General features: G+C 45.9%; 1 protein-coding gene across 3 annotated transcripts in view; it reads right to left on the bottom strand.

The window, feature by feature from the left end:
• GMPR (guanosine monophosphate reductase) overlaps positions 1 to 25,873 on the bottom strand; it is a 41,735-nt gene extending 15,862 nt beyond the window's left edge. The window contains exons 1-6 of one of the 3 annotated variants that reach the window (XM_075416860.1): positions 25,665 to 25,873; positions 20,762 to 20,881; positions 19,996 to 20,079; positions 18,172 to 18,345; positions 7,211 to 7,292; positions 4,744 to 4,850 (exon numbers count right to left, since the gene is read on the bottom strand). In XM_075416860.1, coding sequence (XP_075272975.1) covers positions 4,744 to 4,850; positions 7,211 to 7,292; positions 18,172 to 18,345; positions 19,996 to 20,079; positions 20,762 to 20,881; positions 25,665 to 25,751 — 654 coding nt within the window. In that variant the 5' untranslated portion in view covers positions 25,752 to 25,873. Of the gene's footprint in view, positions 1 to 4,743; positions 4,851 to 7,210; positions 7,293 to 18,171; positions 18,346 to 19,995; positions 20,080 to 20,761; positions 20,882 to 22,911; positions 25,104 to 25,664 lie in introns of those variants that run through there. The other 2 variants (XM_075416858.1, XM_075416859.1) reach the window with 2 other exon arrangements.
• Positions 25,874 to 26,445: the final 572 nt, after the last annotated feature.

Raw genomic sequence — 26,445 nt, 5'->3', positions numbered from 1 at the left:
TTGCAGGCTGCTGACAGCTCTCCTGCTTTTGAAGCTGCTCCCCAGACTGTATGGATACTTCATTTTGTTTCACCACCCAGTTGGCAGAAGTGCCTGCCTGTGCGTGACCTGCGGCTGAGCACAGCCAGACACCCCCACCATCAGCCATTTCACAGCCGGCTTTTGTGGGTAGCTGGTGGTGGGGCTCAGTGTTAGAACCTCTCTGTGTGCAGGAAAGGATTCAGACACAAACTGAGCAGGTGGATCTGAAAGTGAATGGCTTTTCAAAGGGCATCCCACTGCAAACAGCGCCTAGTAGAACTTTAAAGGCTTTTATTCCATTTGCTGATAACCTCTAGCACATTATGCCTTTTGTTGAGCTAGACATTCTTGCTGTCAGCTCCAGAAAGGAGTGCTGGGCTGACAGCTGAATATCTCTCTGCTGTTAAGGGCTCTGCTTGTACAATTCTTTCCCTCTGACAAGCCTGTCAGAGCCTGGAGGAGAGTGCGAGTGTGTGTGCGTGTGTCAGGGGAGGAAGAGACGAGGCAGAAAGAGGGGGTCTAATAACCTTCAAAGAGCAGTGTCAGGAATTTGCCTGACTTGCTGTCTGACTGAGACAGGCTGGCTCTGAGTGCTCTTCGGCAGAAGGGCTGGTTTCAGTCTGTTCTTGTCGGGTGGCTCAGTGTCCGACTTTTGTAACTAGCCCAGTGGCAGCAGTGATGGAGGCTTTACGCTTTCAGAGGTACCATGGGGATGGAAGCCTTAGTGTGTAATCATTAATCATTGGCTTTAAAAAATATCACTTTGAATGTCAACAAATTACAAAATGCTGAGCAGATTAAGAGACTTTCCCAAAAGCTCATGAGTTACCATTTAAGATAAAAGGAACTGATGATGATGATGATGATTCACAGCACTCTTATCTGTAGATGTCTCCACTTACTTCATATAAGCAGGTAAATGTAATGATTCACAAAAATGGAAACAAAAAGGGGACATACTAAGCAGTTTTGCCAGAAGATGCTATATGCATCAAACCACTTCATTCCATGTGAAAAATCACATGGTCTGTTTAGAAAATAAGACTGTGCTTCTGCTGCATTGTCTGGGAAGCTTTCCCTTGTAGTTCAGCTCATCCAAAGGGTCTGCCTCTGGACTCAAAATCACTTGTAGAACTGCTGGGCTTCAGTCACAGAGCTTGCTGCAGGGTCAGCCTCTACCTCAGAGCCCTGGGGAAATATATCTCTACATATTCCCCTGTGAATTCAGGAGAATTAGCATCATTCTGAAGTAAGCCTACTGGAAGGGTGACCATGGGGTAGAGGGCATGATCCGAGACAACTGGATGCTAAGCTGAAGAAGAGGGGAAAACAGCTTTCCAGTCAACAGAATTGTCTTAAATTAATTAAAATAATGTTATTTTCCCCAGTCTCGTTCTCTGAACAGATAAACCATTTTACAACAACAAAATTTAGCCTAAGGAAGAGTGTGGAAAACCAGTATGAACTGGTTGAATGTTTAATATTATAAACAACTTACAATAAGTCTGTAACTATGATTTGTATGCTTCAAGCAGCCTTTATAATAAACTGTAAAACCAGCCGCCCTTCCTACACTGTCAGCAAACAGCTATTTATTATGCAGAAGATATATAAAGTATGTGGCATATACAGCAGTAGAAACAATACATATGGTGCTCTATTCTGAACTACATATGCTGGGCATATTTCTGTGTGGAAAGTGTTCTCTGTGCAGGAAGAGCTGGTATGGCAGTAGCTGGGTGAAGAACCCCTTAGTCACCCTCTTGACTGAACGCTGGTAGCCCATCACCCTGGCAGGGTGAAGGGGAAACAGGGATCTCTGTCAAACGATAGCCAAATGAGAGAGGACACATGAAAAGCTGCCTTCCATTCCTCACATTGCTGGCTGACTAGAATATGTGACTCCCTCTCTATCCAGCAGATCTCTGATCTACAAGAAACAGAAACTTTATCTCCAGTAGGGCGTTTCTGAAGGAGCTCTCCTGCTAAATGGCCCCTCCACTGTAACGCACTCTGCACTTTCTCAAGGCCAATGGATAGCGAGAGTGAAAAATGAGACTATTGGCTCCCAGACAAACAGCATGGGACAGAAACAGTGCCTGTATCTTAGACAGGGTTTCCTCTCTTCTTTCAGTGAGTCATGAAAGATGCGTTTCTGAGGTGAGCTTTGAATCTTAAAGATTATTTAGCACGAGGAAAGTAACCGGTACAATTTCAGCTCCCCCTTCTCTGTGTAAACGACTCTAGAGAGACACCAGGCGTTCACTTGGACTATCATGTTTGCCTAAAAATTGTTACCTTCTTCGTCAACATATCAGCTCCAAGAATCATACATGATGACTTCAGTAACATTTAAAATCCCAGTTTGTGCTGCCATCCTAGCAGAGCTACTGTAGAATGGACTTCAAGTATGCTTGTGTTCCTTGCAGTGTCTGTAACTGTCCTCAGCACTGTCACTTTCTCATTCCATGAGTGGGACTTCCTTCCCTTCATATGTAAACGGAGCAAACATAACAAGAAAGAGGAGCAATTCAATGAAGGTACTGGACCAGACAGAAGTGGATGCAAGAAAGCGTCCCAAGGGACTAACCTGTATCACACCACCGGCTATAATGTACATTGAGCTAGCTGGTAGACTTTGAATCTTTTCACATGCTTCCTGCTACTTCTGCATCAATGCAACAAAAAGCTGCTGGACATATTTTCTCCTGCCAAATTGACGCAGGTAACTTGTGGTAATACTCTCCCTGTAGAGGTCTCCCTTGGCTAAGGCAGGGTGTGCCCCTTCCTATATCTACATAATGACAGGAGCGAGATATCTTGAGGGATGGCATTTACACTTGTCACTAGACCCAATAATCTACTTAGGCTTGCTCCCATGTGTTTTTTTTCCCTCAGGAGGATACCTCTCTTTTGCAATACTCTTGCCAGAGCTCTGGCAACTTCCATGCAGTCCAGCCTTTTCTTCCCCAATGAACAGACCAGTATCTATCTGAATGCCGCAGAATTCAGGCACAGTATCCTCACCCTTGCTCCACCTCAGCTTGGGTGACAGAGTTGCGTTGCAGTGGTGTTAGAGACCCCAGTTACAGCTGAAGGTAATTCTCTTGGCCCAGATGTTGCAGCTGACAGGTATTAAATTGCCCTCCTGTATTCCCCCTGTAATGGCTAGGGGGTTGACAGGTGTGGGCTCACTGAAGCCAACATGAGCTAAGCAGGTCAGGAACTGATCCATCCCCAAAGCAGGAAATGAGAGGAGGAATTTTACAGCACCATCTCATTTTCAACAGGCTAAATACACACTGCCTGTTTTCTTGTAAAATCAGGATAATAACGTTCTTCTGAGGGTTGCTAGCAGAAAATGATTATTGCAAAACTAGGATGGGTCTCTGAGCACCGCTGCTAGGATGACACCTATAGTTATCCAGCCTTCATAGTAATGAGTCAGTCTTTCATGCTCTGTTGCACACATGTTCTGATGTCTGCTATAGACATAACCATTTGCAATACTGACAAAGTCATAAAATCACAGGCTGCTTTACTTTCTTTCTGCAAAATTCATATAGGGGAGCCATGGAGAGGAGGGAATGCATACACATTAACAATGAAGAGTAAGAGAGATCTGACTGTAACACATACTTGTTTTCCTGCTCCATTATACCCACAGCTCAACACAGTCAAGCCCTTTGCCCATCCACAGTCAATTTGTTCTCCTCTCCCCTTCTTCTTCAACAACACAACACATCCCTTTCCTCACACGGATACTAGTCACAACGGGGTCGAACAAGTCAGGGCCTTCCAGCAGATCTAAAATTCAGTGTATGGTCTCCTCTAGGGGCACAGAGGGAGACTGCTGGCCGTGCAGGTACCTGTGAGCACAGCACTGTGGTTAGCCACTCCGCCATCCTGCTCAGCAGCTGCCTCACAGCCAGCCTGCAGAGACTGCACCAGCCTGACACAGTCACGGGCACACTGGCTGCCTGGGCCTGCCTCAGGACGCAGGACCTTTGGGTGCTGTAGGCTGCCGTCGAGCTCAGTCTGAGGCCATGCTTACAGATTTACTTTTTCTATGTGAGATGAATCTGGTTTTGCTGGTAGAGTGGAAGCTGCCATTAGCAGGCAACATGCCCTTTTTTCTCCACAGGCTCATTATTTCCCCAGAGTTTTGTAGGAACATAAGTGGCTCACATGCCAGCTGTGCTCAATAGAGCCACCTCTGACACACTCCTGCCCCTGCACAGACAGCTCTGTCAGGATGCTATCCAAATTAATCCAGCTACTAGGGCACACATGGGCTCAAATCGTTCTACCTTGTACTTCCCTCTACTGCCTGCCTGTCCCTCAGTCCCACTCTCTGGGGAAAGCCACATTTACATGTCATTCATTTTTCAGAAATCTGTCGTAGGAATTACTGTCTGCTTCAACATGAAAACACTATCAAGCTTCCTGTTCTATTCACATAACAGTTTATGCCATTCAGGGAGCAAGAAGCAGCTTTCCAAAGGCACAAACAGCAGTCAGGTGCCCAAGTCTTTTTAAACATTAGAGGGAGTTGGTTTCTTTACATTTAAATCTCCACTGGCTACCCTAGGAGCCAGTATAGGGGTCAACTGGAGATGACAAAAGGATAGCCTTTAACATGCAGGGTACCGGACTGTTTGATTCTCCTATTCCAGAACAATTTGCACAGTGGGAATCTGAGAGCAGATGATATTTACTTACAGAGATGATATGTCCTTTCAATCCATGTGCTGAGTCTGCACACTCAATAACAGCACTTAGCTGTGGATAGCCCACTCCTGTCTTAATCCGAGTGGTACACACAGAGCCTAGACAAGAAAATGACAGGAAAAACCAGCCCATTAGGTTGACAGAAAAGATACAGCTTGTTTTCTCTTTCTTGTGGAAAAAATGCACTTCCATCTGTATTATTTTTTCCCTCAAGAAGTGTCTATTGATGATGTTGGCTTCTCACGGATAAAAGGAACATATAGGAACTTGAGTTTTGAAACGCTGTTGTACCACTTCATCAGTGCTGTAACTGAGGTGACTAACATCCCCCCCTTCTTCTCCAGGGCCACAATTCCCAGTTTAGGTCTCAGCAGTAACACTTCCCAGTGAGGGAACGACTGCAGCACAAGACAGCAAATCTGACTGAGGCACCTGAAGGGAAGGGGGACAAAAGGACCAGAGTCACAACTCATAAGACTCAGCAGCAGAATTTAATACCTGAGTATTTCTTCCAATAAATATTTCTACCTCTTTTCTACATATGTTTTTAAAAATAATTATCAGGGAAAATCCGTGCTTTTGTTTTCTTTTTTGTGGCGATCTTCCACAAGGGAGAGAAACACATCTTTTGCCTAATACTTAAAACAGAAATGTTTGGTTGATCACAATAGTTGGGAATATACAAAAATCAGCACACAGCATTTAAAAAGTGAGATAAGTAATCATCAGAAAGCTGTATAGTGTAATGTTACAGGAAATATACTAATTATTTCTGATTATTAAACATTATTTATACATATACATGGTTCATGTATGTATGTATATATAAAGGTACATACATATATATAAAAAACCCACTTCAATTACAGGTCAACATGGTAACATGGCCATAGATCTTTTGGAATACCTTCTCTATTCTGCTCCTCAAATTAGAGTCAAAATGAGGACTGCTTTTTGCCAGTGCCTGCCTTATAATTTAGGATTCAGACCATAAAGGTCTGCATGATAACAAGAATTTCACAACAGATTCTAAACCAAATGCAGTGAAATTTGGATCATTTCACCTAGCTGATATCCAGGTATACTCGAGCTACCAGTAAAGTAAAAGTTTCCAAAGATCTTTCAAAGAACTGACAAAGTGAAAGCACTGAGAAGTATTTCTGCAAAACAGGAGAAAAATTACCTTTAAAATAATCTCCACAAGGCATGTATTTATATGTGTAATGCTTTATAATAAATCACTGCCATTTTCCATGGGACGGACCATTATCTGGAAAACAGCATGAAAATCTGATCTTCTGGGAGGAACATTTGTTACTTGTGGCTTTGGGTGGTCACCTTGTACAGATGTGTTCAGGAAGGTGTCCAGGGAGGGCTACACAGCATTTACTCCTAACCATTGCCACTTTGAGGCTACAAACTATAATAATTCTTCTTTTATATCTGAACTTGCCTGTGACAATTGCACCATGACATCTCTGTTGTTTGTTCTACATGTATTTTGCAGTATTTATTGTTGTTTGCTGTCTTCCTGGGCACAACTGCCACCTTTATTACATGATTGGCTCTGCTCAAATTATCCATTCATAGGCCATAACTATTTGGCATTCTAGAGTAAACAATCTGCATGCACTGCACTGGCTGATCACAGGGATACTGTCTCTGGCACTTGTGCTAGCCAGTTTAAAATCTATCCCATGTACGGTGACTCCAGCTACAGTGTAAGAAGAAAATCGCAAGAGGAAGGCACACATGAAGAAATGCACAAAGGAGAGAAAGAAAAACAGTAAATCAATATGGCAGTATATGCAAGACAACAGTATTAGGGAAGGGAAGGTAAGAAAAAAACTGCAAGAAGTTTAGGGTCCTCCCATTTATCTATGGGAATGTTACAGTGATAGGTAACATGTAAGTGCATTAATGCAAGATTTAGTTCCCAGGCAATAGTAACAGGTAGAGGCAATGCTACCCATACTTCACACTTCATTAATGCCATTTAATCTTTGAAGACATTGACAATATGGGCAATCTCAGCTTAACCAAACACAGATCATAAAGCTATTTAGAAACCTTGATAGAAGTGGACACCTGAACACAGTATCCTTTGAGCTTTAGCTGGGTTGACTCAATCTCTTTTGAACAGGCTAGAAAACGTGTTCCTAAACACAACATGCATTATCAGTGATAATGTCAGTAAGTCAGGCAACTCAGTGCTTCCAATAATAAGCATCTTCACTACCAGAAAATGCAATATATAACATTTTGCAGTATGAAACACTAGCACCCTGCTCGTGTATTTCTTAAATATACTATGTGCAAGGACACTGTTACTTTATTAACCTGAGTGGGTCTAGGCATCCTAATGGGCAAGCAAACAGCATTATACACTGGTTCCATCTGGACAACTCCTCCACCAGCATTATCGGAAGTTGCCCTTGTTTGTCTGGGTTTGACTTACCTGGTCCAATACCCACTTTAATAATATCTGCTCCGGAAAGAATAAGTTCTTCTACCATCTCTCCTGTCACCACATTGCCTGCCTAGACAGAACGAACAGTATCACATACATGGGAGATTTCAAGACTACTGCAGTAAAGACCAGTGATGATAACGTAGAGCTTTATGCAGAGCTTTTAGAAGTTGAACTAGAGTCAGGAAGAATATCGTTCACCATATTGTTCATTGTGCATGCCACAGAGATTAAACAAATCATACAGGTTCATTCCCAAGTCAAACAAATTTCATGATTGATCCAGTAAACCCTGATCCTTAAGATCTCATCACGGTATCTGCTTTGTCTTCCATCCCCCTAATCCTCACCCAGAGGCTCTCAAATCACATCCCTAACTGTAAGGGCTATACAGTCAAACTTCCCCCTTACATACAGTGCAACTCCTCCACCTCTCCTGCCCTGCCTATCCTTCCTGAACAGCCTATAGCCCTCCATTCCATCGGCCTACTTCACTCTGTGGCAAGATGTCCATATCTTATTTAAAATCCTGGAAAATTTCTTTTTTCTTTAGGATTTAGTATTTTGAGTACAGAAAGAGTAAGGAAGGTACTATTCTCGTAATTTGGTGCATTGGTGCCAAAAGTGGCATGTACATTCAGACTATGTGTCAGTGCAGTCACTTTAGAAATGGATGTCTCCTCCTAGGAAAGCAAATAACCACAGCTGGCATTAACTGAGCTTCCATTTTGGAAGTTTCCTTGGAAAAAGTGCCAAATCAGGCCAGACATTGAAAAAGCTAGACCAGGTGAAACATTGGTGGGTCAGTGCAATGCAGTTAGTGGCACTGCTGCCTGTCGGGATAAGCTTTACTATCCAGGAGCACGAACCCCCGTCACCAAATTTTCAAAGGAATTCTGCAGGCATGGAGTGAAGAGGAAGGTTGGCGCTGATAATGGTGCTGTGGGTTAGGAGTTGGCTGGCTAGGCAGCCATCTGACACTAAAAGGCAATTGCCCCTCTTTCAGAGTCCTACCGGCCTGCAAGAGAGCTGCAAGAAAGGACGGAAGGTTTTGCTTTTTCTACGCCACCTGAAACCACCTTAGAATGCTGATGTGATGAAATTACTGATTGTGCTATTCAGATACAAAGGAACTTTTTTTTTTTAAATTAGTAAAAGAAACGATGACAAACAATCTTCTAGCACACAGGTGGTAGTTAGTTTGCAAAACTGGTGCAATGAGTGCAGAAAGCTGCCAGCGTACGTCCATTCAGCTAAAGAATCTCAACATTTTGATGCAAGCTCAGTGTGACGAACAGGCCCTTGCATGTGTCCAAACATGATCTGATGGATCAGCAGACACAGTGAGGCCAGAGATTAACTCCCTTGCCAGGAGTGCCCCCTGTCCCAGAGGGCTTTTAGGAAAAAGACAGTCTTTAAGGAGCAAGGATTTCAAACAACATGGGATTTATGAGCTAAAACCTATGCTTTGAGTTATGCTTGAAAACAAACAGCTGACCAGTACATTTTAAGACCATGCTTTCCTCCCTGCAAAGGGCCGCACAAGGCAAATGTATGCTGACACAGCACATCCTGAAATAAATCACTCTAGCTGTACTAGCTGCATTCCCATACTGTGGGGGAACACAGTATGAGAACGCAATCCCGTAAACTGTGCCCCACAATTTAAAAAGCATGCTAAGGTCCTGGAACGGGCCAGAGGAGGGTAACAGAGCTGGTGACAGGGCTGCAAGGCATGTGCTATGAGGAGTGGCTGAGGACACTGGGCTTGTCTAGCTTGGAAAGAAGGAGGCTGAGGGACAACCTCATCATTCTCTGCAGCTTCCTGAGGAGGGGAAGTGCAGAGGGAGATGCTGATCTCTTCTCCCTGGGATCCAGTGCCAGGACATGTGGCTCAAAGCTGCCTCTCTCAGAGGAGGTTCAGACTTGACAGGAGGAAACAGTTCTTTACCGAGAACGCGGGCAAGGCCTGGAACTGGATTCCTAGAGACGTGGTCGATGCCCCGTGCCTGTCAGCCTTTAAGAGGCATTTGGACAATGGCCTTAATATCATGCTTTATCTTTTGGTCAGCCCTGAATGGTTCAGGCAGTTGGACTAGATGGTCGATGAAGGTCCCTTCCAGCTGAACTCCTATTCAATTCTATGCTATTCTATTCTATGCTATTTAGTCTAGCCTACTCTAGTCTAGTCTAGTGTATTCTTATTCTTGCCACCTCCTTTCCCTGCCAGTACATGCTGAGGAAATCTTTCACGCCATTTGTTCCCAGCCCTGCACTAGCAGAAGGGATGGAATGGTGAGAGCTGTGGATCATCTTGAGCATTTGACCACCCAAACAGATTTGCAAAAAGGATGTGCTAAGTGCATGGTTTTTTGAGAGTCTTCTGTGTTCATCCAGTTCACCTGGGTCTCCACAGGATGGCAAAAACCCCACATCTCTGACACCTGCAAGACTCAAAGATCACGACCTCAGTCTGAAGTCCTCAGGAAGTCCTCCAAAACTAAACGGCTGCAAATCTTTCTGAGGTGACCCATACCTGTCGCTTCTCCAAGGATTTTGTTTTTCTCCTTGTGCTGATTTTCAGAAATGCCTGAGCTGTCTCCCTTGGAAAAAGAGCCAGAGAACAAGAGTACCCCACCAGAGCGAAGGCCTGTCTGGCCCAACACTCTGCCTCCAAAGTGGCCACCCATAAATGTCGAAAGAAGAGCACATGAGCAGAGCGGGTCTCCTTCTGCCAGGGCCCTGGGAGTGCTCACAGGCCTCAGTGGCTGGGACCAGCCGCCCCTGGGACCCCCACCCGGACCACCTCCTGCCAAGGGCCCAGGGGACACGGTGTCTCAGCTCACTGGGGCCTTCCGTCCCTGCCTGAGCTGTGCTGTAGGTATGCCTGTCTCTGCCCCTCTCCCCTGGATGGGCCCAGGACCTGCACTGCAGAGAGCTGCTCTCCTGGGCGGGCCCCTCAGGCCTAGGTCACAGCTTGTCGGGCATAACTCTAGGCAGAGCACAGCGTAACTGCCCTGTCCTGTTCTAGTCTACGCTTGCCTGTGCCCACCGTGAGTCGACTGACGAGGAGACTGCTGTTTCCCTGAAATGCCAGGGGGTTTGCAGCTCCAGAATCACTTTCAAGGACACCTAGCACACAGGTTACCAAGTGGAAGCAGGACGTTATTTTTATTTTCTTCTTTTTATTTGATGCTCTTTTATATTTCTGAACCTACTTCAGAGCCAGTGCTCACAAGCATTCACACAACATGCAGGTGTAGCCAGGAGCAGGCGGATGCATTCTTCACTTGAGATTGAAAAAAATATCCCTTGCAGTCTGGCAAAGGACAGTGACAGAGCTACGGAAAGTAGCGGCAGGAATACAGGCCAAGCAGTCCCTGCTTCCTGAAGAGTGGGGACTTGAAGTATGAGAATCAGGACCGACCACACACAAAAGAAGAAGCAGAAGAGGTGTGCGGTACGGTGGCATATTTTCCAAAGTATGACACGTATCGATGACAAGCATCCTTTTTGCCTTTCCAGACGTGCTCCGCTGTGCTTCTTGGCCAGTGATGCACAAACAGCGCTCTCGTGCCTGCCCCGCGCTTGTGTTGCGTCACCTCAGAAAGATTTGCAGCCGTTTAGTTTTGGAGGACTTCCTGAGGACTTCAGACTGAGGTCGTGATCTTTGAGTCTTGCAGGTGTCAGAGATGTGGGGTTTTTGCCATCCTGTGGAGACCCAGGTGAACTGGAGACTCTCAAAAAACCATGCACTTAGCACATCCTTTTTGCAAGTCTGTTCAGGTGCTCATATTATCTCGAGATGATCCGCAGCTCTCTCCCCCACCAGAAGGTACATGCCTCCACCCCACAGAGTGACAGCCAATGCCTAGCATGGGACATGATCACCCATTCAACCCCTTCTGCTAGTGCAGGGCTGGGAACAAATGGCGTGAAAGATTTCCTCAGCATGTACTGGCAGGGAAAGGAGGTGGCAAGAAGAAGAATAGAATAGAATAGAATAGAATAGAATAGAATAGAATAGAATAGAATAGAATAGAATAGAATAGAATAGAATAGAATAGGAGTTCAGCTGGAAGGACCTACATCGATCATCCCCTCTTTTGCCCAGCTGGTTGTGATATGCTGGATGCACCCCAGGACGCCGTTGCCCTCCTGGCTGCCAGGCCTGCTGCAGGCCGGCACCCCCAGCTCCCTTTCGGCAGGGCTGCTCTCCAGCCACTCCTCCCTCAGTTTATACTTGTGCCCAGCATAACTCCATCCTAGGTGCAGAATCTGGCATTCGTTCTTGTTCAATTTCATGCCATTGATGATTGCCCAATGCTCAATCTTTCTAGATCCCTCTGCAAGACCTCTTGTCCCTCGAGAAAGTCAACAGCACCTCCCAGTTTCGTATCATCAGCAAACTTGCTAATGGTGCATTCAACCCCTGGCTCCAGATCACTGATAAAAACATTGAACAGAACCGGCCCTAGACTTGCGCCGAGGAACACCACTGGTGACCGATCACCCGCCAGGTGCAGCCACATTCACCACAAACATTTGAGCCCTGCTGTTCAGCCAGTTCTTGACCCAACACACCATCTACCTGCTCATATCACAGTTGGAACAAGTTTTCCAGAGGCATGCTGTGAGGGACAGTATGAAAAGCCTTACTAAACTCCAGGAAAACTACATCCACCACCTTCCCTTCATCCACTAGGCAGGTGAACTTATCATAGAAGGATATTAAAATAAACAGGACTTTCCCTTTGTGAACTGATGTTGACTATGCCTGAATCTTGCCTGGTTCTTCAAATATCTTTCAATAGCACCCAGTATGATCTTCTGCATTGTTTATCCAACTACTGAGGTTAGACTAACCTGCAGTTTCCTGGGTCTTCCCTCACACCCTTCTTATAAATTGGAACAATGTTGGCTAAAATTCTGTGAGCAAGGACCTCCCCAGACTTCCCAAGACCTTTGGTTTGAGAGGGTTCCTGCTGTAACACCCGCTAGCTCCTTCAGTGCTATGGGATGAATCCCCTCACGCCCACCATCGCATCAGACGTTTGAAAACCAAGTATGGTTTGGATTTTAGCTCTGTCTCCTGTCTACAGCATGATCCTAACTAGAAAAACTGCACAAAATAAATCCGCCTGAAATGCAAGTCCAGTTGCCCAAATCACCTGTTTTGCACTTGTACTAAGCTGGGCTATTCATTTGTAGAGAACTGAATTTAGGATCTAGATATGCTCAGAAACCTGTTAACATAATGATATTCCAGGACTTCGCAAGTGTTTGTAGCAGTACTGATAGGGGCAGAGCAGGAGGCAAATCCTAAAATCCTTGCTTAATATTTTCTTAGTTTTTATTAAAACTGAACTGCTGAAGTCAACAGGAGCTACCCAGGGAATGCTGGGCAAGGCCTATTCTCCACTTACTGATTTTTCGCTCCTATTTCATGATTTATTTAACGAATTTTACTTCCCCCTTTCATTAGCCTGAAACAGCTGACAAGCCACCACCTGAGGCACTTAGGAAAACAATGATATTGTTAGGCAGCAATTTGTGGTCTAAGACACAGGACCACTTAACTCTGCTCAAAACTGCATGACATTGATTAAAAATAAAATAAAATAAAATAGAACAGCCGTGAAATAAAGAATATATAATAGGTACAGTGTTTCCAGCTAAGTGCTGCTTCCTTTCTGCTGAGTGGTAATTTGTTATACTAAGTATACTCCAAGGTGGGGTGATGGAGAGCATGCTGCTTACAACATTAAGGAAGCAGTTTACATCTGGAAGGCAGTATACCTGTGCAGTATGACACACAGCACATTACAACTTGGTGAAAGACGGGAGTACATGCAACAGATTCAAAAACAGGAACGAACAGGTATTAAAGTCAGTGGCTCCATGAGATTTAGGATCAACTATGTATTTAACTTAAACAGCAGTGTCTTATTAGCAGAGCATAGTGGGCTGCCAAACTGTCTCTTCAGAAATGCTAACCAGACGTTTAATGTTAAGTTACTGCTAGAGAATGTTGGAACTGCATATGTTGATTCAAAATGCTCATCCTAGCAGGGAAAAGCACTTATGTCCCCAGCATACATTTTTTTCCTGGAATGCATGTACACACAGCAGTGATTTCTGTCTTTCTGAATCTGCAGATCCTTAACAAATTTTCAGGGAAGACGTGGAGCTCTACATAGCAGACTTCAACCTGATGATGACAGGCTTGCTTCTTTTAGGCACCTTTTGCAGGCCTCAGAAAGCACAAAAAAAAAACACCACAAGAGAGGCACAGCTATCTGTATGTGAAGGGACCCTAGTATCACAGCTGAAGAGCACGGAAAGCTGTTGTCTGACATCCAGCTGAACTCTGCCTCCATTGAAACCAATGCTTGCTTTACCATAGATGCCAGTATGACAGCTGAATAGAGGTAAAAGAGCTTTTGAAAGACCCACCTGTAAGGTAAAGCTAAAAAAAAGTCTGAAAAAGTGAATATAGAAAGACTGAGACTATAGAAATGAAACCCCTTTAAAATTAACTAAGAATATAAAGCAAGTAAAGTAATTGGAACTTGTACAAAGAAGCCACTACAGACAATACATTTGGTAGTGCTTTTGGGCAAGCAGTCAAGGAACACAGTAACTGGTGGAAGTACTGTATTAGTGAAAACCATGCTCATCTTAATGATGAGCCCACGTACCAATGCATTTCTGATCTGCTGCAGAACTGTCTTTCTTGAAAGACATATAGCCCAGTAATTACCTTACTGCTAATCTAACTTTGCTTGTAAAAGCCCCGGTAGTAAAGTAACAGCATCAGTAGCAAAGTCAGATAAACTACCACGCTTTCAGTGTGGTCAGTTATTAGGGGCCACAACAAATTACTCTGGCTGTGGGCCTGGCCTTACACACGCAGGGCGACATTCAGCTATACCATCACTCAGTGTAAGGTTTCAAGTGAGTGACAGCCTGGCTCATTCTAGCACTATCCAGGATGACTGAACTGTGGGTCAGCCCCGAGGGAAACCCCGGCCTCAGAAAAGTCAGAGAGTTTCACTACTGACTTTAATGGGATCAAGATTTCACCTAACAAGATTATAAAGGCTACAGCTTCTCTGACAGAGATACAAAATTAGTGAACACAGTAGGGCAGTGCCTCTGAATTTCAGTCAGGCATTTGATACTGTGCCTCATAAAAGCCTGCTATAAATATCGACTCACACTGACTAAGACAGGAACACTGCTGCACTGATTGAAAGCTGCTGGCAAATGGCAATGGATCAAGCTGTGGAGAAGTGTCTGTGACAACAGTTCTCAAAACTTTCTTCTTGTATCTTAGAGGAAAGCACAGTCTGTGCCTCCACACTATCAGGAACACTGCCAAAGGACACTTCCCACCCACCAAAGCAAGGGGTGCTTTACCGTAAAATGGAGAGATGATGCCCTTTGCAAGGCTGAGCCACACCAGGTGGCTGTTTGCACTCAGTATTGTGCCTGACTCAAGACAGCCTTGGCAGCATTGCTGTTTCCTACCCTGGCATCCCAGCTGGCCCCTGCTCTGAGACCCCAGCCCTGGTAGACACACCATGACTGGACTGACTCTGCTCCTTGTTCTAGAGATAAACTGGGAGCAGCCTGCATGGCTTTCTCTGTCTGAATTCTGCCTCCACTAAGGCTCTGAGAAGTTCTGCTACTGACTTCCAGGGGAGCAACAATTTTTGGCCCCTGTTGTCTCCCTCTACTCCTGTTTTGCCATTTTGCTTGCCTCCCTCTCTGGCCCATATCTTGTAGGTGCTACTGCATCTGCAAGCATGCTCCTGCCCCAGGCTTCTCCTTCCTGCCACACTCCTTGCTCCCCTCCCTACGGTTTCTTCTGTACAATGAACAGAGAACACTATGAAAAGAAAAGACAAATTGAGGATAAAAACTTGGCAAAGCTTGCTGGCAAAGATATGTTAGCTTGCTAAACAGACTTCCAGCAAAATGGAAGAACCCTAACGTCCACAATTACACTAACAAATATGGACTACACTTACTGTAATATAAAGGCTCTGACCCTTTATCATGAATGTCAACTGAAGTTTTGCTTTAGACTTCAGTGAGTAGGCACAACCCCAGCACATGACGCTGTGCTACAGCAAAGCACCCCACTGGACCATTACTCTTGATTCGGGGGGGCAGTGCCACATTTGTGAGACACTCATGAGACTTGAATACTGCTGCTTCCTTCATCCTCAGTCTAATGACTGATTTAAGGCAAGTCATATTGTACCTTTGTGCCCATCTGCGCTCCCTATCCTTTGTATTCTGTGGAGAAACTGATCTTCTTTGCAAATTAATATGAAAGGCAGGAGTGAAAAGAGCTTGTGTCAGAGCCAGGCAGAAGAAAATAAGGTAATGGGATTATAAAATCAAGTATTTAAAAAGGCAAAAACAGACATTTGAAAGGTTGTTACACAAGAGACACCCTCCACCTGCACTGGAGTATCGGCCACAGAGAGTACTACGTCAACCGCAGTTGCTTTGCACATCACCTTTCAGCCCCAGAGCTGAACCCATGACATGGCCCCTGGGAACACACATTCCCCGAGACCCGGGGTTGGGTTACTGTTGTGTACTGCAGTGCAGCTGACTGTGGAATGAATGGTCATGCTGAGGAAAGCAAACAAGACAGCCTGCAAGGTCCTGGAGATCACTTTCAGCTATGAGAAAGCCTCTTTATTTTTATACCTTCTGTTTAACTGCTAACCCTTTTGTTTGAAAGCCACAACAGCAGAGAGTATACTGCAGGCATAGCACAGAGACTTCAAAGCAGACAGAACAGGTAGCAGCAGGACATGTCTTCCAGAGTATCATAAAAAGGAGCTTAGACAAGCTCCTGCATTTTAGCCAGGAATAGCTTCAAAAGGCCATTTTGGCACACAGTGTAAAGTAAACTCATTTGGAAGTGGGTAGAGGCATGTATCCCTAGTTGAATCAGAGACTTTCAGGGTCTGCACAGACTCTGGAGGCTTTGGAAAACAGCAGGTTTTTGAACACCCCAAGTTTGTTAGCATGCTTTTAGGAATGGAATGGAAATTAACCCCGTGCATGAGATGAAAAACATGAGCTATACCAAACCATGTTCAGAGAAAGAAGCTACAATCAGAGAAGGCAAGTGAACAGGTCAGGGCTGTATATGCGTTCAAGCAGGTGGTGCTGTCAGGACAATGAGACTTGAAGTAACAACAACCTTAGTCACAGAAGCAGAGAAACTAAGCAGGTAGCTTAACAGAGATGAGAGGTAGATGAGACTGGCTTAAGGACCCTGGACTAAAATCTGGGCTTGATACCTGACTTTGACATTGACCTCCTGTGCCTTTTGGGCAATTCATCTTGGTTGAGTTCCGTCCACAGTCACCAAAGTCAGCACTCTGTGGGAAATTGGAGGAGGGGATGACACACAATTTTCTTTCCTCTCCTGACAGGGAAGATGTTTTTTTAAAACTATGTGGTTTAAGCTGCAGCCTACAACTCTTCAAGCCAAAGACACCGAACTAATCACATGACTAGGCACAATACTTCAGATCCAAAGCAAGGAAACAGCTCCTTCCCTCACCGCAGTGAACACAGAGCAGGAAGCTAAAAAGCCCACATCTATCATTTCATACTTCCAAAGCTCTCCCCAAAGCCATGGGAAATATGGCCATACCAAAAAAGTTCTCACATCTGCTGATAGCTGTTGAAGGATGTCTATTCATTAGCCTACGGTAACCCAGAACCCCACAGGCATTCCAGCCCACTTCTATTATCCAATGCCACCACCATTCAGAGGCAAGAACCCTGCCTTCCTCCAACATCGGAGAAGGAATGTAGTCTCCTGAGCTGCTTGAACATGCAGTTCCCTACTGAACCAAGTCAGAGTGTGCATTTATGATCATTTTTGCTTCACATTTACTTTACATGGGTGAAGCTTTATGTCTGGCATGAAAAAGTGATTAAGCGTTGCCTAAACACGTGATTTTTTGCTGCACTGGCTTGAAGAAAGGCTGGTAGCCTCTTTAAGAATCTGCTGCTTGTTTAAGAACTTCTGCTGTTCTCATAGAAACCAATTCAGACCCATTTCTTCAAGGGCCCTGAGAAACAAGCAGGAGCAGTAGAGCTCTGCTGCAAGGAGTCCCATGTCGATGCAAACACCCTACTCTTAGTGCAAAAGGCCCACAGGAAGCATGGCATTAGCACTCTGAGAAGGGATAGTAACATCACAGAAGGCGCATGAAAAGCCCCACCAGTGACTATTTTCCTACCTGATGACCCTGTTCACAATCGCACAACACCCCTAAGATTCTTATCATAGGCAAGGATTAGTCTACATTCAGCTGTCTTCATGGTGATCTAATAGATGAAAATCGCCATTTGCCTCACCTAGCCAGAAACGTCAGTGCATTCCCACAGCAAACCTCAGCTTGGAATCACCAAAACAAATTTACACACTTTATGATCAGAAGTCACATCTAGTGTCAGAAGGAGGATGTGAGCAGGAAAAAAATGGGATCCACCCAGCCTGCCATGCCAACATCAAACTTCTGTACCAGAGCACACATTGAACATTTCCACAGAAATTAGCAGCAATGGAAGACTGACAATGTCAACATGTTATTAAACATTTGTCATTTGGCTCAGAGTCAACATCTTGCTGAATTGAAAGGGTAGGTGAATAGAGCTGCCCTCTATATTCTCAGGATATCTGTCCACATGTATTTGTCTGGAAGACAAGAGGTTTGAGTCAGACTTCTTTCTTTCCCTCCTTTCTTTCTTTTTTCTTTCTTTCTTTTCTTTCCTTTTTTTTAAATGAGGACTCTGAAATTGATGGAGCTACCACAGTGCTTCTGATGCCTACCAGCAAAACTATGGGCCCCGTTCCTGGACAGAACTCCCACATCCCCCTTCCATCCTTTCTACACACTTACCATAATGGTGTGATGTGGGAACAGGGCACGGACAGACTTCACAAACTCCACAAAGTGCTCTGAATAGCCGTTTGCCACATCCAGGCAAATGTATCTGACATGTGGAATGGCCTCTAGAATACTTGTTAACTTGTCCAAATCAGCTTTTCCACTACCTGAGCTTGCTGCTACATGCTAGAAAGACAGGGAGAACAAAAAGGAGTAGTAGTTTGTAAAAACCGGGATAAACACACAATTCGTATGTCTTTTTCTGCATAGTCTTGAGAGGACTCTTGCTGGAAATTAGTGAAAATCATACTACATAATACGAAATACATACCTTCCTGGGAATATCAATGTGTTACTCTGTTTTGTTTAAAGGCTTTAAAATAAAGCAAAATTGGCATTTTATCAGCTCTTCATTCAGACGTGGATTCTCACAGGCAAATACAATCGCCTGAGATGGATGAAGGCTCAGCCATACTCACATAAACACAAACACAGAAGAAGTCCTAACTTGGTATATTTCCAGGAAGGCAGACTGACAAAATTTGGGGCACTGTCAGAGAGTGAAATTTGGGTCTTCCAGTTCACATAGAATCACAGAATAGCTGAGTTCGGAAGGGACCTCTAGAGACTGTGCAGTCCAACGCCCTTGCTCAAGCACAGTCAGCCACCACTGAAAACAAGCAGGGTGCTTCCTCCTTTGTGTTCCTACGAGTTCTCTCCAACAGAAAAATAGTTTCCACAGCTGTTGGCCCACAAATCCTCTGCAGAGAGCCAAGGTCACAGAGCAAGTCAGTATTTAATCACTAGGAGATCCTACTCCAGTGATTATGAACCACAAATGAGCTAAGTGCCGAAGTGTTCAGACACAGCATATTTCTGGGACCACTTTCTACCCTACAGTGGCATATAAGTAACCCTGATGAACCTAAGTGATAGGCTGACTTTCAGACAATTCTGTAATAAACAGTCTTTATAATTCTAAAATGTGCCACAGGTAAAGATGCAATGCAGCTGTGTAGTATTCTCTTCCACACAGAAAAAGTTTCAAAATTGCACTGAACTCCGAGGAGGAGGGGAGACAGCCAGGCATGCTCTTATACTCCCTCTCCTGGTGTAAGGGGCCTGCCAGAAGAACACAGAAGAACTCTATATATGAAAAAGTCGGAACTTAAGTCAATGTTTCAATTTACTAAATGGTGTTTCTCTGTAATGGCTCAGGCTAGGACCCTGTGAACAGTAGTACAGCTAGTAGCAGCACAGCATGAGCTCTAGTGCGAGGAGGTAAACGGAGGACACACATGCTCTGACAACTTTCAATGCTCACGACAACTTTCAATGCTCATCCCTGCTTGGTTCCAGTACCTGAGCCCCTCCAGCCCGCAGGCTCCAGGTCCACTTGCACACCTGATAGCAAAGACTCTGCCTAGGACAGGGGTGTGCAGGGCCAACTTGTGGCTGGGTTACTCAAAAGCTATTCATATTCGTGGTCTTCGGCTTCTCCCTCACAAGCACAACAACTCCCAACAGCAACAGAAGCACAGCAGTTAGACCTATTCCCAAGTATTTCCCTCTTCTTTGTTCACGATGCCTCTCTGTTTCCATTCCAGGCATATATAAACTTGGCTTTTTTGCATCTTAATATAAGCACTTTCATAATGGACTCACACAGCTATTCTTTTTAAACCAGGACAAGCCACTTCCCTTGATGCATTTAAGAACAGCAAATATCTTCATTCCTCAAAACCTCACTTGACAACAGCATTCCCAAGAGACTCCACTGTATGCGAGTTCAGAACAAAGCAATAAACCATAATAATTTACAGTACGAAAATGTACCTCAAGGCATTCTGGGTGATTGGCAGCAAACAGTTTCCACTCTTCCAGAGAATAGTGCTTGTGAATTGCAGTGAACATGGCATGCTAGCAAAAACAAGAAAACTTATATTAATGTCCAAGTCAGTCATTTTTCCCTCAGCTTCAGAATAACAAGATGTCAGAAATTCCCATTTTAACTATAGGCTTATCCTGCTTGAAAGAAACAGCAAGAGTGAGTAACAGACCAGGCAACTCCAAACGGCTCTTCAAAGGTAATTTAGCGTACTTAGCTGACCTTTCAGGATCAGGTTTCTGAAGTGTTTCATGAAGTTACGGTCAATATTTTGAATGCGCTTAAGCACTGCAAGAAATTAAGGTGAGCCTTGAGGCCAGAGGCTAATTAACTAGTGACTCCTGACTGTTGCAGCTTTATTCAGTAACCTACATTTTCAAAACTGTTGTCAGCTAATAATTTTTTTCTGGAAGGGAGCACTATATAGACCTCAAAAACTAAGCTCTAGAAGCTCCACCTGAAGCTGAGCTACACCCAAGACAGAAGCTTCCCAGTAAGCATCTCCACTGAAACTATCCTGTACCTGGAGCTCTGTCTCTGGTACCTGCACTGCTGTAAAAGCACAGCTGCTCTGCTGTGAAACTACATCGTCTTGTTCTGGATTTTTTAACTCTTGCCCTGTGTTCTCCACAAACACAGCTAAAAATTGACAAAGGTTGCTCACTGTCACCTAGTGGCTTCCCAACTGTTGCAGCAATGAGAATCAAGACTTACTTTTGCCATAACCACAGCCATTTCAAATGTCCCCACAGTGTCCATGTTTGCCACTATAATGGGAATTCCTGTGTATGTCTGCTTCGAGTTGCGGAAGGTGAAGGTTCGCGTGAGGTCAACCTGCAATGAATGGGCACACATTCTTTTAAGTAACTGATCGCAATCTAACAAGAGTTTTGCCACTGAGTTCAGACACAGCAGGTTTGGACACTGCTTCTTAATTTTTCTCACATTTCCTGTTCTTCCTCCTTTCATTCCACTATTACCTCACAATTTCTTTGTTTTGTTACACCTTCCAAATATGAAAGAAAATATAAAAAGTAAAATGATGTTTTCGGTCTTAAAGAGAGTTTTTGCTGAAGAAAACAAGAATCAAAATTAAAAAAAAAAAAAGGAAACAAGTGAGAAGGGGATGGAAAGGAAAGAAAGGGCATTGAGGACTGCAGATTATTTTATACAGAAGTAACCTCAGCTGTTTGTTCAGCTGCCTGAGAAACCCACGTTGAAGTCCTAACTCCACAGAAGTCACAACTGGAAGTCCCTCTGTCTCCAGGGCACAGACGGCTTTGTTCCAGATTTTAATGTAAACGACAATATAATAAAGCAAGCTCTTACTTTTGGCTATGGTTACCAGCACTCTTGCCATACAATATGAACAATCATACCCTGGCTTATTAAACCATGAGGCTGCTAGTTTCTAAGTTAATTTCTTACAACCGCGTCAGCCTTCACCTTCAAAGTTGTTTCTTCTTCAGCTTCCTCAAATGATCATGATAACGTCAGCCATTTTGTTCCTCTTATTTGTAAGAGGTAATATCAAATTTAGATCAGTTCCCACTGATCTACTTAGCATATTGCAAAAAGGGTGGAAAAAACCTCTAAGAAACGCGTAACCGTAAGGTATTAGGTTAGTCTCATTAGTAACAGTGAAAATGAAGGCTCTTTCATAGTTTTCATTACTCCTCACTTTAGCTTTAATCCAGGAACATTCAGAGACCTGAACTGAACTGAAATCCATCACCAGAAAGGAAGGAACATAAAAAATACAGGACTTCAATTATTTTTTTACAACATATTTTGAGCACTGTCATACTGGAGGCTACGTTCTGACTGACTAATACGGTGGCAGGCTTATTACTGATTTGTATAAGAGAAAGAACTTGATGCCTCACTGACATATTGTGAAACAGGTCCTCGTGCTGTAAAAGGTCGTAAGAGAAGGCTCACTTCGGTGAACAAGCCAAGATACGTCTTAATGGAGACTCACTCTTCTTCTCATTTACTATCAGAGAGGCCCAATTCTCCACCCAACACTGACGACGTAACATTCTTATGGGAATTTCAGCTGCAGCTAATATGAGAAAATTGTATGAAGAAGGTAGGCATGAAATAAGTATGAAAATTTAATGTACTTTATTCATTTTTAATGCAATTTATTAACTAGAACCAAGGAAAAAAAGGACAGAGTATCACACGACCAGTTCTACACAGTCAATAGTACCAGAACCACTGCCTTACAGTTTTAAAGAGGAAAAAAGTCTCTTTCAAATGAACATAAGAAAGAAGACGAGAAGAATAGCATGCTTAAGAAAAGACTGAGGCAAGATGCAAAGCTATGTAGGCAACACAAGGCCACTACTCTTTCAGTGATTCTCACCTCCACTTACTCTAATTTCTCATGTATGACTTCCTCTAGCCAGCCGGCCAGATGGATCTCATGCAATTATCCACACAACTGATAATACTGTAATGGCAGGCATTTATGAGGGATAATTGCAGGGCTTCCCCTAATGAGGCTTTTGTTCTAGAAGAAACGGCACACCGGGTTGGAGATGTTTCTGTGGTGCCCTAGTTCTCCAAACAGCCAGCACCAGATGTCTGGGAAGGGAACATAAGAAAGAGGCGAGTTTTGAAAGACTCCTTCCCTAGCCTACCTTCCCAGGTCCCAAGAAGCTGATGCTTAAGAGACCTTCGAAGACATAAAGGTCTCCTCCAATCCACTGTGGTAGATAGTCATTCATGGACAAAGAGTTTACCTTGTAATTTTTTTTAATCCTTCATGCTTTTAGCCTCTCCAATATCCCATTGCAATAATTTCCAGAGATGAATTATACACTGCATAAAAACTATAACCTTTGCCTGATAATTACCTTCAGTGCTTCCTGCTTCTTGTTTTGTGAGGGACAATCAACAGCCACGTCAGGTTTCACCTTTTCCATGCCACTCCTCACTCCAAAGACTTCTAGCATAATCTCCACAGCTGCTTCTTTTCCATACTGAATAATGCTGGTATGTTTATTTTTCATGTGGAAACCAATCAATACTTCTGATCACCCTGGCTGCCATTCTCTGTACCTAGTCTAGTATATTATGCTGTTTTTGTGAAGTGATCACCACAACTGTGTACTCAAGACAAACATACCGAGGAGCATCACAAAGCTAACTGGTTTTCCTTAGTTCCTCTAGTAGGACTTCTGACCATCTCCTTGTCTCTTTCCTGAGTGGTAACAGCTAACTTATAGCTTATTGCTCTATGCATTATGAGAAAATAACTTCTGATTCTAGGATTGCTCACCACCACTCAACAACAGTAGAAGTTTCTTCAGAAAGAAAATCATGAAATGTATTTTATAACTCCTACCTAGATCTTTGACATATGAAAGTACTAGGACATTGGATGTTCTGTTAAATCTCCCTGGACTTACTTGAATTTACAAATTTTAATTAATGACTAGACTTCCTACAGGACACTTGTTTGGTGAACTTAGAATGGATAGCCTGCAGAGACAAGTTCAGCAAAGGCAAGGAATAGCAGGCTATGTGAGTACCAAGACCCCACAGACAGATAATGCTGCTCCCGCTCCAATCATTGCTTTAACCAATTTTGACACTTGAATTCAAGCTTCAGATTTTCTGGTATCTTTTCAAAAAGAGAAAGCAATCACAGAACATTAAGACAGTGCAAGGAATCAAAACCAAGTACCAACACAGCAGACCTAAAAGAAGAGCTGCAGACACCCCAAGCTGCCTCTCTGAGAAGCTGACTTAATCCTAGTTACCGCATAAAAAGCTATCCTTGCGCAAAATGAGGCATTCGCACTGGAGAAGCAGACGCTTGCTGATACAAGCTTCAAAGCAGCAGCTTGCTGGGTAACAGGCACTGTAGTATGCTGCCTCTGTTCCTCTGCCAGAACTGTTTATTTATATTCTTATTTTGAAGCAGACTGGGGCTGTCCATTTCAGATCTGGCTCTCACAGACACTGTTTATTCCTGTTGCTACAGCCTCAGTGATGGTATCCAATTTCTTAACCTTCATCGGCTTTCACTGACCCCCCTCATGACATGCACTTTTTCTCATGCGAAACGTTTTTAACAGTTCATTGCAGCCACCTGCTACAACCCCGCCGTATCAGCTCGTGTTCCTCCGATCGTTTTCCCGTCCCAGCAGCCCTTCTTTCCCCAACACCCAGAGCACTGCACTTGGTGGAGCCGCGTGTCCGTCTGCGGAGCGCAGCCCCACCTGTTTGCCAGGCCAGCACAGTCAATTTTAAAGAGGGACCTATGGTCCCAACCTGGAAAGGACCTCCAGGCCTTACGAGCTGTACGTGCACACCAAGAGGAGTTACTCAGCCAGGACGCTGCTCTTCATAAATTAAAATCGACTAGCCCGAGATTACCTTTCTACTGAGAGCACCTCTCCAATCTCACACCTTCACAATGGCAAAAAGAGTTTTGCTTAGCTGTTGCCCTCAAAATCCCTGGCCGTAGGCCCGTAATGAACACGGCCACCTCGCTTCCGTTTCCAGTCTTGTCCTTCTACCTCACTTGATTCGTCTCGGTCTCTCTCTCTTACAACTCTGCTTCCCCTGGAGAAAAGCTTAATCCCCTTTCCATCCCCCAGCAAAACGTAATTCCTTCACTGGTCAAACTAAATCCTTTGCTAACCCCGGCGGTTACGCCAGGTAAACGGGAAGGCATCTTCCACCCCGCGGCAGCCATCTTTTTCTGTACTGGCAATCCTCACGGGATTCCCTGGGGTCTCTCCTGATCCCTGCTGAGAAACAACCGCGCCAGGAGCCCGGCCAACAGCGGCCCCGGGCCGGCTGGACGGGGTGGGGGGGCAGCGGGGCTGTGCCGGCCCTGGGCACGCCGCGGCGGCAGCAGCCGGGGCAACGACAGCAGGAGCAGTGGCAGCACTAACAACAGCGGCAGGAGCGGCAGCAGGGGCCAAGGGCAGCGAGGGGCAAAACGCACCCCGGGTTTCCACCCAATGGGATCCCAGCCCCGGGGCGCCCTGAGCCGTGAGAAGCGCTCACCGGCACCTTCTCCGGTTGTCTTTTGCTATCGCTAATATTTTTTTTTTTTAAAAAGAGCATGTCGGTTCCTCGCTAACAGCACCGCCCACAGCCCTCGCGGCGGAGGGCCAAGATGCCCGCCAGCCCGCACCCCCGGCTTGCGGCGGCTCAGGCTGCCGGGCGCGGCACCGGACCCCCCGCCCCGGGGAGGGGCTGGCAGCCCTGCCGGCTCCCCGCCGCCCCCCGGCAGGCAGCCCCCCAGGCAGACCGGCAGCCACCCCCCGCTCAGCGCCGCAGAAATCCGCAGAGGCACCTGCTGGGAGCGAACAATATATACCCCCCCCCCCCCCCACCCCCGCCGCCCTTCATGGCTCGCCTGGCCAAGGGGCGGCAGGGACACGCCGCGGGCTCCGTGACCCCGGCCCCGTCCTCCGGGCAGCAGCCGCATCCCACCCACCACCCCCCCGCCACGTAAAGGGCGTTTCGATCGGGGAGGGCATCGCTGCGCTAGGCTGGGGAATAAAAATATGGCAAGGGGGGAAGGAGGGTTAAGGAAGTTAGGCGCCTGGAGAACGAGAAAAAGCATGCCGGGTTCGAATACCCCCACCTCTGATCTGCTTTTGAGGCTGCTTCTTTTAGGTCTGAGCAGGACATCTTTAAAGTCCAGCTTGAGGTCTGCGTCTACCCGGGGCATCTCGCTGGGGCGCGGGGGCCGGGACCCTCCTGGCGGCGGCGGCGGCCCCGGTGCGGTCGCTCCGCTCCGCCGCGCCGCGCCGCCTCGCAGACCGCGTCGGCCAAAGCCCGCCGGCTGCCCGGCGAGCGTATTTATAGGGCGCGGGGAGCGCGGCGCCGCGGCCCGGGCCCCATCGCTTTATTAGGAGAGGGTTGTTTTTAGCCGAGCAGCCGGCCGCCCCTACCCCCTCTCCCGCCGGAGCCACCCCTGCTTCTACGCTCTGTGTGTAGCTGGGGGGGGGGGGGGTGTAGACGGGGACGCGGCGCCCGCCCGCAGCCGCCCGTGCGGGACGAGGCTCGGGCACCGCGGCGGCCTTAAGGGCACAGCAAGGGCAGAGGAAATGGCGCCTCCATGTGACTGAGCGGGCGGCCGCTGAGGGGCCGTGGAGCCCGCCGCTGCCGGGCGGCCGCGGAGGGGCTGAGCTGACGTCTTGCCCGCCTTCCCCCGCCCTCCCTCCGCCTTCCACCGCCCCGGGCGGCGGTTGGCACCAACGGCTGCGGACTAACGACCGCCCTGCGCCCCGAGGCGGTCGCGCCGGCTGGGGCTGGCGACGCTCCGCAGCCCGTTTCGGGCAGCCATCGGTCTCCCCGGGCTCCGGCGGGAATCCGGCTTTCTGGGGCGCTCCCCTCTCAGCCCAAAGCGGTCCCCCTGGCTC

Source organism: Opisthocomus hoazin, chromosome 3 (genome assembly GCF_030867145.1).
Source record: "Opisthocomus hoazin isolate bOpiHoa1 chromosome 3, bOpiHoa1.hap1, whole genome shotgun sequence".
NCBI classification, from domain to species: domain Eukaryota; kingdom Metazoa; phylum Chordata; class Aves; order Opisthocomiformes; family Opisthocomidae; genus Opisthocomus; species Opisthocomus hoazin.
Note: the sequence above shows the minus strand (reverse complement) of the source record. Positions and strands in the feature narration are given on the sequence as shown.